Source organism: Hypomesus nipponensis, chromosome 11, assembly GCF_054491055.1.
Source record: "Hypomesus nipponensis isolate SF chromosome 11, ASM5449105v1, whole genome shotgun sequence".
NCBI lineage: Eukaryota > Metazoa > Chordata > Actinopteri > Osmeriformes > Osmeridae > Hypomesus > Hypomesus nipponensis.
The window spans coordinates 2,317,501-2,330,981 of record NC_140371.1 but is presented as its reverse complement, the minus strand read 5'-3'; the positions used below and the strand labels follow the sequence as shown (position 1 = coordinate 2,330,981).

Sequence of the window (13,481 nt, the reverse complement as noted above, 5' to 3'; positions counted from 1 at the left end):
ACATCTCACGCTGTTAGCTAGGCACCGTTCACCCAACTAAAGACTATGAAAAAGACCATTCACGTTGCATTACCTATGACTCACCACTATGTGGCAGCATCTCTCTACAACCACAGGAACTGACTGTCTTTGGGCTTTGTGTGGATCCTGGCAGTATTAGTTGACCTTTCGACTGTTGTGTTTCAGTGCAACCAGTTGGGTAGCAACCTGAAGGATGTTGTGGAGAAGTATCAGAAGTACGAGGATTGTTCTTCGGAGCTCCACAGGTGGCTGGGCGTGTCTGAGGAGGACTCCAGGACACAGCAGGCCCAGCCCATCGCTGCAGACCCACAGACACTGCAGAAACAGCTGGAGGACACCAAGGCAGGGGAACACACACACACACACACACCCTCTCACACACACCCTCAGACACACAGTTACGCGCACACACACACACACACACACACACACTCTCACGCACACGCACACCCTCTCTCACGCACACACAGCCTCACACACCCTCATACACACACATACTCTCACACACACACCCTCACACACATACACACACACTCTCCTACACACACACTCTCACACACACACACACACACACTCTCCTACACACACACTCTCTCTCTCACACACACACACACACACACACACACATATTGCTTCTGGCACACACACGCACACACGTGTGCATAAACACATCACATCCTATCAGAACAACCTTTATAAAAACACATGACCACAATGTCAGACTGTGGTGAGTAGGCCGAGGGAACACATAACTGTTTCCAGAGCAGCTTCATTTCAGAAGGTGCCCGTGGCTCCGAGCTCTGACTGGGAGGTTCAGGTCATCCCTGGTTCTCCATATACAGTGTTTCCACTCACTTTAAAACAACACACGGCTATTTATAGGTCCAAGTTCAAACCCGGAGCGTTTCAAAGACATAACTCAGCCTGTGTCAGGCTGTTGCTTACGTAAGCCTGATAGAGACAGTTAACAAGGAGGTCGACAGACCTGCTGCAGAGAATGGCCATTATCCTGAAATAGATCTGACTCTAACACTACCTCACACTGAGACTCTGCAGCTGCCTCACACTGAGACTCTGTAGCTGCCTCACACTGAGACTCTACCCCTGCCTCACACTGAGACTCTGTAGCTGCCTCACACTGAGACTCTACCCCTGCCTCACACTGAGACTCTGCCCCTGCCTCACACTGAGACTCTGCAGCTGCCTCACACTGAGACTCTGCCCCTGCCTCACACTGAGACTCTACCCCTGCCTCACACTGAGACTCTGTAGCTGCCTCACACTGAGACTCTGTAGCTGCCTCACACTGAGACTCTACCCCTGCCTCACACTGAGACTCTGTAGCTGCCTCACACTGAGACTCTACCCCTGCCTCACACTGAGACTCTGTAGCTGCCTCACACTGAGACTCTGTAGCTGCCTCACACTGAGACTCTGCAGCTGCCTCACACTGAGACTCTGCAGCTGCCTCACACTGAGACTCTACCCCTGCCTCAAACTGAGACTCTGCAGCTGCCTCACACTGAGACTCTGTAGCTGCCTCACACTGAGACTCTGCAGCTGCCTCACACTGAGACTCTGTAGCTGCCTCACACTGAGACTCTGTAGCTGCCTCACACTGAGACTCTGCAGCTGCCTCACACTGAGACTCTGTAGCTGCCTCACACTGAGACTCTACCCCTGCCTCACACTGAGACTATGTAGCTGCCTCACACTGAGACTCTGCAGCTGCCTCACACTGAGACTCTGTAGCTGCCTCACACTGAGACTCTGTAGCTCACACTGAGACTCTGTAGCTGCCTCACACTGAGACTCTGTAGCTGCCTCACACTGAGACTCTGCCCCTGCCTCACACTGAGACTCTGCAGCTGCCTCACACTGAGACTCTGTAGCTGCCTCACACTGAGACTCTACCCCTGCCTCACACTGAGACTCTACCCCTGCCTCACACTGAGACTCTGCAGCTGCCTCACACTGAGACTCAGAGAAAGAGAGGTGGGGGGAAAAGGTAGAGAGTTATGGGGAAGAAGAGAGACAGAGAGAGAGATACAGGATAGGTGGGAGTAAGGGGATAGAGAGATAGAAAGATAGAGATACACATGTACAAAGAGAAGGTAATAGAGCAAGAGAGAGTCATGTTTTCAAACCTGTTTCTCTCTAGGAGGGAGTCAGAGGGTGGAGATATGAGGAGATAAGAGGCGCCTGAAACAGAAAAAGCAGCACTGTGTCCTGGTTTAGCTTACTACTAACCCCAGAAACATGCTGCCCAACACTGGGAATACACTGTTCATTTTGCTTCTCAGCAGTTGAAATCAAATACAACCTTCTGTATAGGCTAATAAGCAGTTTAGTAGTTTTAAGCAGTGAACTTACTTGGTGCCTAATGTTGTTTACTAAATAATTCCAGTAATTCAGTCAACTATCATATTCGGATTCTCTGACTCTCCCTCCTCCCTCATCCCAACCTCCAGGCTCTCCAAGGTCAAACCACGGGTCGCCAGATCGCCGTGGAGACACTGTGCAAAACTGCTGATTCGCTGATCACCTCAGAGGGGGAGCTTTTATCCAATCAGGATGAGATCCAGGAGACAGTAGGTGAGGCGATGTCATGTCCTCTCCCCTGGTGCTGGTGTCACCTGAGAAACACGTCACTCTAGGAAACAGTCAACAACACCCGGGGATTTCTTGGTGACCTCACCATCAGCGGAATGGAAGTAGAGGAATTTGTCGTGAAACTGAGTTGCTGGAATGTTCCTACATCATTGAACTTGTCCCTAATCAGATTGTTCTTGGCTCCCTCTCAGCTATTCTCTGTATAAATGCTAAGACTTTAACCCTTCCCATATTTTTAACCTTCGCTTAGAGGTGAATTTAGAGAGCAGTCCATAGTCCAAGACAGTTTTACAGTGATATGAATATTCATACATTACTGTACACAATGGCCCTGATTCCCACTGAAGAATGTCTGGTTCTTCAAGAATGTTTGTTTCATTTTTGGGCCTTGGTAGAACTTACATATCACAAATATGAACATGCGCGTAATGTGACCAATCATTAGCACGTGGCTCGTCCCTTACCAACAAACTGTGTCTTTACCCACTGAGTTGACCGACAAACCTGGCATCCCTTCATCCCCCTGTGTGCAGCCGATATCTCAGAGAGGTACGACAACCTGTCCAAGGGCGTGAGCGACCGGAACCAGAAGCTCCAGGGGATGCTGACCCGCTCGCTGAGCGTGCAGGACGGTCTGGACGAGATGCTGGGCTGGATGGAGCGGGTGGAGAAGAGCCTGGAGGAGGACAGCCGCGTGCCTCTGGACTCCCAGGCCATCGGGGACGCGCTCAGCAAGGAAACTGTACGTTCTGTCTGCGTTCTGGGACGCTTGTGATTGTGTTGTGATGTTTGACCTTCGGACTGACATCCCGTTTTTTAATATCTTCCCATTTCTGAAGTTCAGTGAGACTAGCTTTAGTCCGTTTAGGCATCAGCAAATACGTGTTCCATGAACGAATAGCGAAAATCTCCAAAGAAAGTCTGGTGTTAAAAAAACAAGTCCAAAAGTTAGGCACCAGCTCTGAAGCGTTCTGGCGTTCTGGTGTTCCCCCAGACTCTGGCCCAGGACATCTGCAGTCGTCAGAGCAGTGTGGACGCCATGAAGGCCAAGGTGAAGAAGTTCGAAGAGACGGCGGACCCGTCCGCGGCCGCGTCCATGCAGAGCAAGATGGCCGCCCTGACGCAGCGCTTCTCCTCCGCCCGCGGGCAGCACGGGCAGAAGACGGCCCGGCTGGAGCAGCTCAGGGACAAGGTGGAGGAGTTCGAGAGGGCTCAGGAGAAGGTGCAGACCTTTGTGGCCAAGCGCTCGCAGGAGCTGCTGGAAACGGACGGGCCGGGGAGGAACGTCCACGAGCTGTCCCAGCTGATTGAGGTAAGCACCGTGACGACACGCTCCCGCATCTTAGACGCTGAAACACGCGCTCCAATATCAGTTCCAGCCATCGCTCCTCATCTGTGGTCACAGTTCTTCCATGGAGTCCTTATGACTCTGTTTAACGCTTTCTAGAGAAAAAAAAACATTTGTTTATTACACTTACCAACTATAAAGTGGCTTCCTACATACTAAGACTAAATAAAACGTCAAAATGAAACTCTTTCAGGGATAAATGTGGCTTGTCCTCATGTGGAAGACGTCATCCAAAATATCTTCCACATGAGGACAATAATACTGTGTTCATTTAGCAGATGTTTTCATCCAAAGTGAAGTACGGCACACGTGCCGATCAGATATCCCCTCCCCTCGTAGCCGTCTCTGAGCAGTGCTGTTTGCGTCTGTGCTTGTCGCGGTGGTGACGGGCCTCCTGTCATCTCAGGACACCAACGCAGAGCTGTCTGAGCATGCTCAGGACGTGGAGAGGCTGCAGAGTCTGGCCTCGGAGCTGGCCGTCCTGGGGCCCCAGAGTAGCCAGGCCCACATCCACGCCAAGGTGGACGCTCTCGCCAACGCCTTCAACGCCTTCAAGGACACCGTGAGAGAAAAGTACGACCTTTTTTAACCATAAAGCCCTTTTCAAGGCATTTTAACGCCCGGTACATTTGGAGAGTACACCATCTATGATGGATTATGTGTTTTATCTACGCAATGCGATATGTGACACCTGTGCTTGTCTCTGCGTTTTCCAGAGAGGAGGAAGTGACATCATGCCAGGACCAGCTGGGCGAGTTCAGGTCGGCAGCCTCGGCCCTCAGGATCTGGTTGGAGGAGACGGTGGAGAAGCTTCCTGCTCTCCAGCCAACCAGCAGCCAGCAGAGCCTGACAAGGGACCTCCAGGAAGTGAACGTGAGTCATCGGCAGGCGGAAGGACTGGGTTCTGGTGACTGCACGGGTGTTTAGACTGGGGAGAACCTGTTGGCGAGAGACCACTTCATGACAGTGTTATCCATCAGTGGTCCTGCGATCTGTGATCCATCCTTTGTGCTCCATAAACTTTGGAAATACTTTTTTGATGGATTTCTCACGGAATTGCTGACACTTACTTGTTTGGCTGGTGTTCTACCCTGCCTGTAGAACCTCTGTTTTCTAGAATGTTAAGAAATAGTGTGTGTTGCAACAGAACACACATCCATCATTCTAGTCCTGTTGTTTTTCGTTGCCAAAGTGATGGAAAATGAATTACAACATAGGGAGTGAAAATCTCCAGTGATTACTTCAGTTCAGAGAGACACTGTCAGATAAACTAGGATGTCACTGTAAATAGGTCAGACATCAAAGAATTATACACAGTCCATTTGATGCTCAAAAACTCATCATCGTATTAAACTATTTCCTTAATGCAATGAGGAAAATAACAGGGGAGGTTTGAATGAATGAGGACTCCAGATCGACGCAATTTCCCCTGGAGAGGGATTCTTTTGTCTGAAGCTTTAAATAAGTTCTTGTTTGGTCTTGTCTCTCAGAATAACGCACAGACAAAAGCATTCAGTGTCATTCCAAGTATGAAAATGGTTGTGTTCTCTGGAAGCTCTTGTGTGAATGGGACTGATTGGTGTGTCCTCAGGGCCTGCTGGAGGAGTGGGACTCCAAGGGGCCTGCAGTCCAGGACATAAACACCAAGGGATCTGCCCTATGCACCCTCATCAGTGTTCTCACATCTCCTGCCAAGACCAAGAGCAAGACGTCACACAAGTCAGGTACACTAGGAGACACGCATACTCTCCACACACACACACACACACACACACACACACACACACACACACACACACACACACACACACACACACACACACACACTCACACACACACACTCTATCTCTCTCTCTCTCTCTCTCTCTCTCTCTCTCTCTCTCTCTCTCTCTCTCTCTCTCTCTGTCACTCTCTCTCTCTCTCTCTCTCTCTCTCTCTCTCTCTCTCTCTCTCTCGCTTAGTTTTTCAAGTCAGTTGAGCAGGCATGCTATGCCAGCATGCTTCTTTGGCTAGGCTGATCTCACTAACTTTGCACTGTTGTTTGATCTGGACAATACAGCTGACGTAGACTCAATGAGACAAGCCAACTGAAAGAGTCATGACTACACGACAGTTCTGAATGAAGATATTAATATGACCATGAACCCTGCTGTGATGGACAACGGAAGGGTCATCCAAGTGTCTGAAACATAAACCTAGAAGAGTTTGTTACTGCTTGTAGTCGATCTTGGTGAATGAGCGTTAACTTGTGTGTTTCTGCATCAGCTATTACTAACGGTAACGGTGGAGGGTCTGGAAGCCACGCCTACCTAACCAATAAAGGTAAACATTTAGACTCGTCTTGTGTGTTGTGGTGAGAATATGTAAACACCGCGTTCCAGGTCTGCCTGTGACCATAACAACCTCTCCTAACAGAGCACTGCCTCTAGAGCACCATAAGGCCTGCACCCTGTTATAGCACTGCCTGTAGGGCACCATAAGGCCTTCACCCTGTTATAGCACTGCCTCTAGAGCACCATAAGGCCTGCTCCCTGCTATAGCACAGTCCTCTGTTGTAGTATCCGTCAGCTCTTGTGCCTGTAACCCCCTGTGCCCTGTCCCTCCCCCCCCAGAGCTGATGGTGGTGCAGCAGGACGTGACCTCCATCAACGAGGGCTACGGGGCGCTGGGTCAGAGGCTGAGGAGCCGTGCCGCTGAGCTGGGAGGCCTGGCCCACCAGGTCCAGGAGGCCCAGCAAGAGGCCCAGGACATGATCGCCTGGCTGAGGGACGCCAAGACCAGCGCGGACGCCTGGACGGCCGGGGCTGCAGAGAAGCAGTCGGTGAAGATGCAGCTGGAGCAGCAGAAGGTAGGGGTCGAGGGTCGAGGGTCAGGGATACTGGAGGATGTTCAAGTCAAGTATTTTATTGTCAGATGCACAGAACAACACAAGGTGAGACTGGGCACTGAAATTCTTAAGACAAGACAACGGAAAGTATCCTGGCATAACATATAGGTACTCAGGATGTGAGTGATGAGAGTGGGTGTGATGCTGATGTGATGCGGATTAGCCCCACCTACAAGTAGAAACTGTTAAAATATCATCCAGATCCAGCGCTACTATAGATTTACATTTAGTCATTTAGCAGACGCTCTTATCCAGAGCGACTTACAGTAAGTACAGGGACATTCCCCCCGAGGCAAGTAGGGTGAAGTGCCTTGCCCAAGGACACAACGTCATTTGGCACATCGAACCAGCAACCTTCTGATTACTAGCCCGATACCCTAACTGACTCCCCCAGATTGTAGAGTTAAAGTTGGACATAATCTATCTCTGGTTAATGTGTTGTAGAATACCGCCAAGGCGTCGAATGAGGGTTCTGCAGCTGAACCTTGCTTTTTAGGAAGCTCAAACACAGTAGAAGTGTGTCAGGCCTGGTTTGAGACTGCCTTCCTCTGTCTCCTTCCCGCAGGCTTTGGAAGAAGACATCGCTCGGAAGAAGGAACACCTTCAGAGCCTGAGGGAGAAGCTGCACCAGCTGATAGAGAAGCATCCGGACTCGCCTGAAGCTGCCCAATGGAAGCAGACGCTGGCACAGATAGGTACGTCTGCTCTGACTGGATACTCTCACTGAGGTATCAACCGAAACGTTGCTGGAACTGGTTACTGGCGCCACATATTACGGATGCAAGAGGGCGCGGGAGTCACATATTTGAGCTGGTTGACAAAGCCCTGAGTTTTACCACTGGCCTGGAGAATCCTCCCAGAGATACCCTGAACCTGGTCCAAGCCTCCCTCTGTCGCTACGACCAGGAGAACAGAGGATCTCTGTAGATAGGTCTTCATCACTCCCCACTTGGCTCGTGTTGGCACATGGGCTGTGGGCGTTGGGTAACGGATGAAGTAAAGGCAGAAGATGTGTGTGTGTGTGGGGGGGGGGGGGGGGGGGTGCTGGTTGATGTTGACTGGCGCTGAGGGAGTGTGAAAGGATCCAGACACAGGAAGCTCTCCCACATGTTCGACTGAGATGTTATTTGGTCTCCGTCTTCCATCACAAGTCATGTCATTTCAAGAAATGATAACCGTTACACCCACATTACAACTCAACACTGATGCACATGTTTGCATCGGTAGAGCAGATGCATAGAATTGGATACCTGTGAGTGATGTCACTGCCGGCACCTGTACTTCTACCTGTACCTCTATCTGTACTTCTACCTGTACCTGTACCAGTAGCCCTAGCTGTACCTGTGTCTGTACGCGTCTCCATACTTGTGCCTGAGCCTGAGCCTGAGCTTGAGCTTGCGTCCTGGGCAGATGCGGGGTGGGCGGAGGTGAGCGGCTGCGTGGAGGACAGGAAGCAGACCCTGGAGCGGTCCAGCAGGAACGTGGAGGTGTTCCAGAGCTCGGAGCAGCAGCTTCACCAGTGGCTGAGTGAGAAGGAGTTGATGATGAAGGTGCTGGGACCGGTGTCTGTGGACCCCAACATGCTCAACACGCAGAAACAGCAAGTCCAGGTACTGGGGGGACCGAACTCTGGGGTGTAGAGTGGTGGACCATATGCTGCACGATACCGAGGGCAGCTTTTAAATGTCCACATTGCGGTCAAACGTATTTAAATGCATGTTTGTGTAAATCCTCCACTGAATGCCCCTCAGAGGCCTACAATAGGCCTCTCTAGTCTACCACCTAACAGGTGTTCATCCAGGTTTGGAGCATTATCAATTACCAGTGTTTCTCTTTAAAGCAATATCGATTTCTCCTATCCTTCACTCTAGATCCTCCAGAACGAGTTTGAGAGCCGCAGGCCCCAGTACGAACAGCTCACCCAGGCTGCCTCCTCCCTCCTGGGGTCCACCGCCCAGGAGGACCCCCCCGGAGCCAAGCAGGTCAGGGAGCAGCTGGCCGCCGTCACCCACAAGTGGCAGGGCCTGACCGGGCAGCTGGGCCAGCGAGCCGGCCTGATCGACCAGGCGGTGGGGAAGTCGGGCCGCTTCCAGGAGCTGCTGAGAAGCCTGGGCGAGAGCGCCGCCCTGCTGGAGAGCCGCCTGAGCGGCCAGCAGGCCCTCAGCTCCCAGCCCGACGTGGTGAAGCAGCAGCTGGAGGAGGCCGGCGCCATCTCTGCCCAGCTGAGGGAGGAGAGGAAGAGGCTGAGGGAGGCAGAGGGCCTGTGCTCAGAACTGGCTGGCCTGGTGACTGAGGAGTACCTCAGGGCAGACTTGACCAGGCAGCTGGAGAGTGTCACCAAGCCCTTCAAACAGCTGGAGGACAAGACAGGTGAGGAGTCTCCTTTTCTCTGTTACAGGTTTCTCTCTTTGACAACAGTGAATGACACTCTTTTGTGAGGTAAAAGGGACGTTTGTTTGTCTTCTCCCCATATTGGCTTCATGTTGTTGGTTAGCGCCGGCTCCCACGTTCACACCTCTGTGCTCATCCACTCTACTTCCCCCTCAGGGAAGCGAATCCAGCAGCTCAACTCAGCCTTCGCCAGCTCCCAGCAATTCCACCAGACCTCCAAAGACTTCCAGGGCTGGCTGGACCAGCAGATCCAGGAACAGGCCAAGCCCCAGACCATCTCAGCCAGGGCCGAGACCCTCCGCCTGGGCTTGGAGGAGCACAGCGCCCTCCAGACGGCCCTGAAGAACCAGGAGGAGCCTTACTGCACCCTGGTGAGGGAGGGCGAGACCTTGCTCCAGACCACGGACGGTGCAGAGAAGGTGGCTCTGCAGGGCCAGCTCTCCGCCCTGCGCTCCAACTGGGAAGAGGTGAAGAGGAGCTCTGGAGACCGAGCGGACAAGCTCCACACGGCTCTGCAGAGGGCCCGGAATTACCAGGAGCATGCCGAGAAGCTCAGCTCCTGGGTGCAGGAGTGCGAGGCCAGGCAGGGCCTGGTCCGGCTCAGCTGCGACCTCGCCGAGGCGGAGGGCTCCATCTCTCAGCTGAAGGCCATCCAGAAGGACGTGGACAAACACGCGGGCAAGCTGGAGCAGCTGAGCGCCGACGCCGACGGCCTCCTGGAGGTGGCCAACGCCGACACGGAAGACGTCCGGGAGGAGAGGGCCGCGATCGTCCGCGGCGTGGACAAGGTGACGGAGGAGCTGCAGAGCAAGAGGGAGTCCCTGGAGAAGATCTCCCAGAGGATCCGAGAGTTCCAAGACACTCAGAGAGAAGCCAGGGCACACCTGGACGGGGCCAAGAAGCAGCTGGACAGCCACGCCTCGCTGGGCGTCCAGGCCTACAGCAACAAGAACCTGACCAGTATGAAGGCCAAGCAGGGCAGCCTGGGCACCGTGCAGGGCCAGGTGGAGCACCTGAAGAGCCTGGCCCAGGGCCTGGTGGTGGAGGTCCCGGAGGCCGAGGGGGTCACGGACCTGCTCCTGCAGGCCGACAGCCTGGAGAAGGAGCACTCGTCGCTCAGCAAAGACGTAGACCGCGCCTGCTCCGCCATGGAGGCCAAGCTCCAGGGCATTGGCCAGTTCCAGAGCAGCATCCGCGAGATGTTCGCCCGCTTCTCCGACCTGGACGACGAGCTGGACAGCCTGGCGCTCGTGGCCAGCGACCGGGGCGCCCTGAGGGAGCAGCGAGACGCCGTCCAGGGCTTCCTGGCCAAGCTCCGGGAGCTGATGACCAACACGGACAACGCCGGCGACAGCTGCAGGAAGATGATGGAGGCCGAGGCCTCGCCAGACCTGCTGGGGCTGAAGAGGGATCTGGACGCCCTGAGCAAGCAGTGCAGCAAGCTGCAGGAGAGGGCCAGGGGCAGGGCTGGGCAGGTGGACTGCACCCTGGCCAGGCTGGAGGAGCTCTACTCCAACCTGCAGCAGTTCAAGCTGAGGCTGGGAGAGGCGGAAGGCAAGGAGGACTCGCAGGGGGTCGTCGGCATGGAGACGGAGGTCATCAACCAGCAACTGGAAGCCTTCAAGGTCAGAGGTCATTTTTGTAAAGCTTTTAAGAGTGGACATGTCTGCAGAAATGCTCTATAACACTGTTATGAACACATAGATCTAGACCTGGACTTAGAATTAGTCACATTTCCTGTTTTTTGATTCTTGTTTCGTGCTACCCTAATTGATGGCTGGTAAAACGATCCGAGCGTTGTGCTGGGAGGTGGAGGGGGAGGAGGAGGGGGGTGAGGAACCCCCCCTGTCAGGCTCTGTGTGGTTGACAGTGTGTCGGGGTGTCCTGTAACGCCCACACATGTGGTCCCATTGTGCTGCGGAGGTGTGGTTTACACCTGGTGACCCAGCTCTGCCAGAGAGAGAGATGAGCCTCACACCCTTTACCACGCTTCCCCCTGCAGGCACCAGCCACTTTCCCACAACAACAACCCTCGATGGAGGAGCGCTCTGGTATCACCACAGCCTGGTTCCCCTCCAGTTGGTTCCCTTCGATTGAACGGGATCGCTTTTTTCCCAAATTGTGTTCCTTTTGATTGATTCCTTTCGATGACACTTGATTCCTTTTTGTTGATTCCTTTTAATCAACGGGTTTAGTTACCTTCAGTCCAGTTTATTCAGGTCTGAACGGTCCTTCCCTACACTGAAGTCATACGCTCGTAGAGCTAAGCTCTCTCTCAGCGCCTCAGTACGTGACCTGAGCACAGCACATAATCCGTCAGCAACACAATCTGTTTGTGTCTGACGCCCTCCTGTTTCACCTGAGGCGCTCAGTGTGAGACTCCTATAACCTGCCTACGGACCACAACATGCATCTCATGCTACACACATGACTTGTGCACACAATATGTGACACAGTTAGTGATTCAGTTGGGTTCATGATGAAATAGGATAAGCATGTGTTGATGTAGCAGCTTTTTAAAGCTGACACGTGTATCCAAAGCGATGGGCAGGGTCAGGGTATCTCCCTGTGTCAGAGGGGCCCTCCACTGTCATGTGGAGGTGCAGTTCTGCGTTCAGTGCCTGTTGAGGTTCCTGTGAAGCCAGGCCTATAGCAGGTGTAGGTATGGGCACTGTGTCCTTCCCAGTTTGAACCAGTGGCAGTGTTGACAGCAGGGGGGGCTGGATGGTTGGGGGGCTGGATGGTTGGGGGGTTTGGGGGCTGGATGGTTTGGGGGTTGGGAGGCTGGATGGTTGGGGGCTGGATGGTTTGGGGTTGGGGGGCTGGATGGTTGGGGGTTGGATGGTTGGGGGTTGGGGGGCTGGATGGTTGGGGGGCTGGATGGTTGGGGGGTTTGAGGGCTGGATGGTTTGGGGGTTTGGGGGCTGGATGGTTGGGGTTGGGGGGCTGGATGGTTGGGGGTTGGGGGGCTGGATGGTTGGGGGTTGGGGGGATAGATGGTTGGGGGGCTGAATGGTTGGGGGTTGGATGGTTGGGGGCTGGATGGTTGGGGGGCTGGATGGTTGGGGGCTGGATGGTTTGGGGGCTGGATGGTTGGGGGGGCTGGATGGTTTGGGGGCTGGATGGTTGGGGGTTTGGGGGCTAGATGGTTGGGGGGCTGGATGGTTGGGGGTTGGGGGGCTGGATGGTTGGGGGTTGGGGGGCCAGCTGGGTGTCAGTGGGGGGTGAGTGTGCCCCACATGAGGGAGCTGGTAGCCACACTTGCCTTTCTCCCTGTCTCTCTCTTTAAATCTCTCTCTCACACACACACACACACACACACACTCTCTCTCTCTCTCTCTCTCTCTCTCTCTCTCTCTCTCTCTCTCTCTCTCTCTCTGTCTCTCTGGGGGCAGGGGTGAGCTGGGCAGGACAGTGTTTGTCTAGTCATTGTTTTCGGTGAGAGTGTAAAAAGTGCTTTGTTTCATCATCAAGCCCAGCAGCAGGGCTCATTGGCTGCTCTGTTCTGGCAGCATCTGCTTCTCACTGCCGCTTGACAGAGAGTGTTAGTGAGAGTGAGTGATGGCTGTTTAATACCATCCAGCCTACAAGGGTTAGGCTCCTGGAAACAATGACAAACTGCGGAAACGCAGACCCCCTCAGCTAATGGACAGAGACATGGTAGCATACTCTATGAAGCCATTTTCTCGTATGCAGATATGTAAGCCCTATATTTTGAACTCGGCTTCACTGCAGTTATGCGTGGTAGTTGTACACAGTGACTGTTCATGAGTGTCCAGAGGTTGTGTTGCATTGCAGGGCGGGGGGGGGGGGGTGGAGGCCTCGGTGGGTCTGCACACTGGTCCATGAAGAGGTGGAAGGCCAGATGGTCATGAGAGCATATGGTCTTCAAGAGAAGAGGAATGCCAAAGTTTCAAGTTTCCACCTCACCCCTATGATAGACTTGCCCTAACAATCTCACCCATACAAACATCATCCAGAAACACGTCCTCCTTACTGAAACATCAGCTTCGTTCAAATAAAAAGAGCCGCTTTCCAACAAGCAAACCGAATATTTAGATATAATATGTGATAAACCGGTTGTCAATTTGCCAATGTCAGTTTCTCTCTCTCTCTCTCTCTCTCTCTCTCTCTCTCTCTCTCTCTGTTTCTCTCTCTCTCTCTCTCTCTCTCTCTCTCTCTCTCTCTCTCTCTCTCTCTCTCTCTCTCTCTCTCTCTCTC

The 13,481-nt window shown here is 53.3% G+C and overlaps 1 protein-coding gene across 5 annotated transcripts in view; it reads left to right on the top strand.

Moving 5' to 3' along the window:
• The window catches only part of dst (dystonin), a 136,184-nt gene that overhangs the window by 79,724 nt on the left and 42,979 nt on the right, over positions 1 to 13,481 (top strand). For all 5 annotated transcript variants that reach the window (XM_084709023.1, XM_084709027.1, XM_084709026.1 and 2 more), the window contains 13 exons: positions 187 to 363; positions 2,493 to 2,616; positions 3,168 to 3,376; positions 3,629 to 3,946; positions 4,389 to 4,555; positions 4,699 to 4,855; positions 5,574 to 5,706; positions 6,248 to 6,304; positions 6,595 to 6,830; positions 7,435 to 7,564; positions 8,280 to 8,479; positions 8,741 to 9,239; positions 9,417 to 10,885. In XM_084709023.1, coding sequence (XP_084565149.1) covers positions 187 to 363; positions 2,493 to 2,616; positions 3,168 to 3,376; positions 3,629 to 3,946; positions 4,389 to 4,555; positions 4,699 to 4,855; positions 5,574 to 5,706; positions 6,248 to 6,304; positions 6,595 to 6,830; positions 7,435 to 7,564; positions 8,280 to 8,479; positions 8,741 to 9,239; positions 9,417 to 10,885 — 3,876 coding nt within the window. The remainder of the gene's footprint in view (positions 1 to 186; positions 364 to 2,492; positions 2,617 to 3,167; positions 3,377 to 3,628; positions 3,947 to 4,388; positions 4,556 to 4,698; positions 4,856 to 5,573; positions 5,707 to 6,247; positions 6,305 to 6,594; positions 6,831 to 7,434; positions 7,565 to 8,279; positions 8,480 to 8,740; positions 9,240 to 9,416; positions 10,886 to 13,481) is intronic.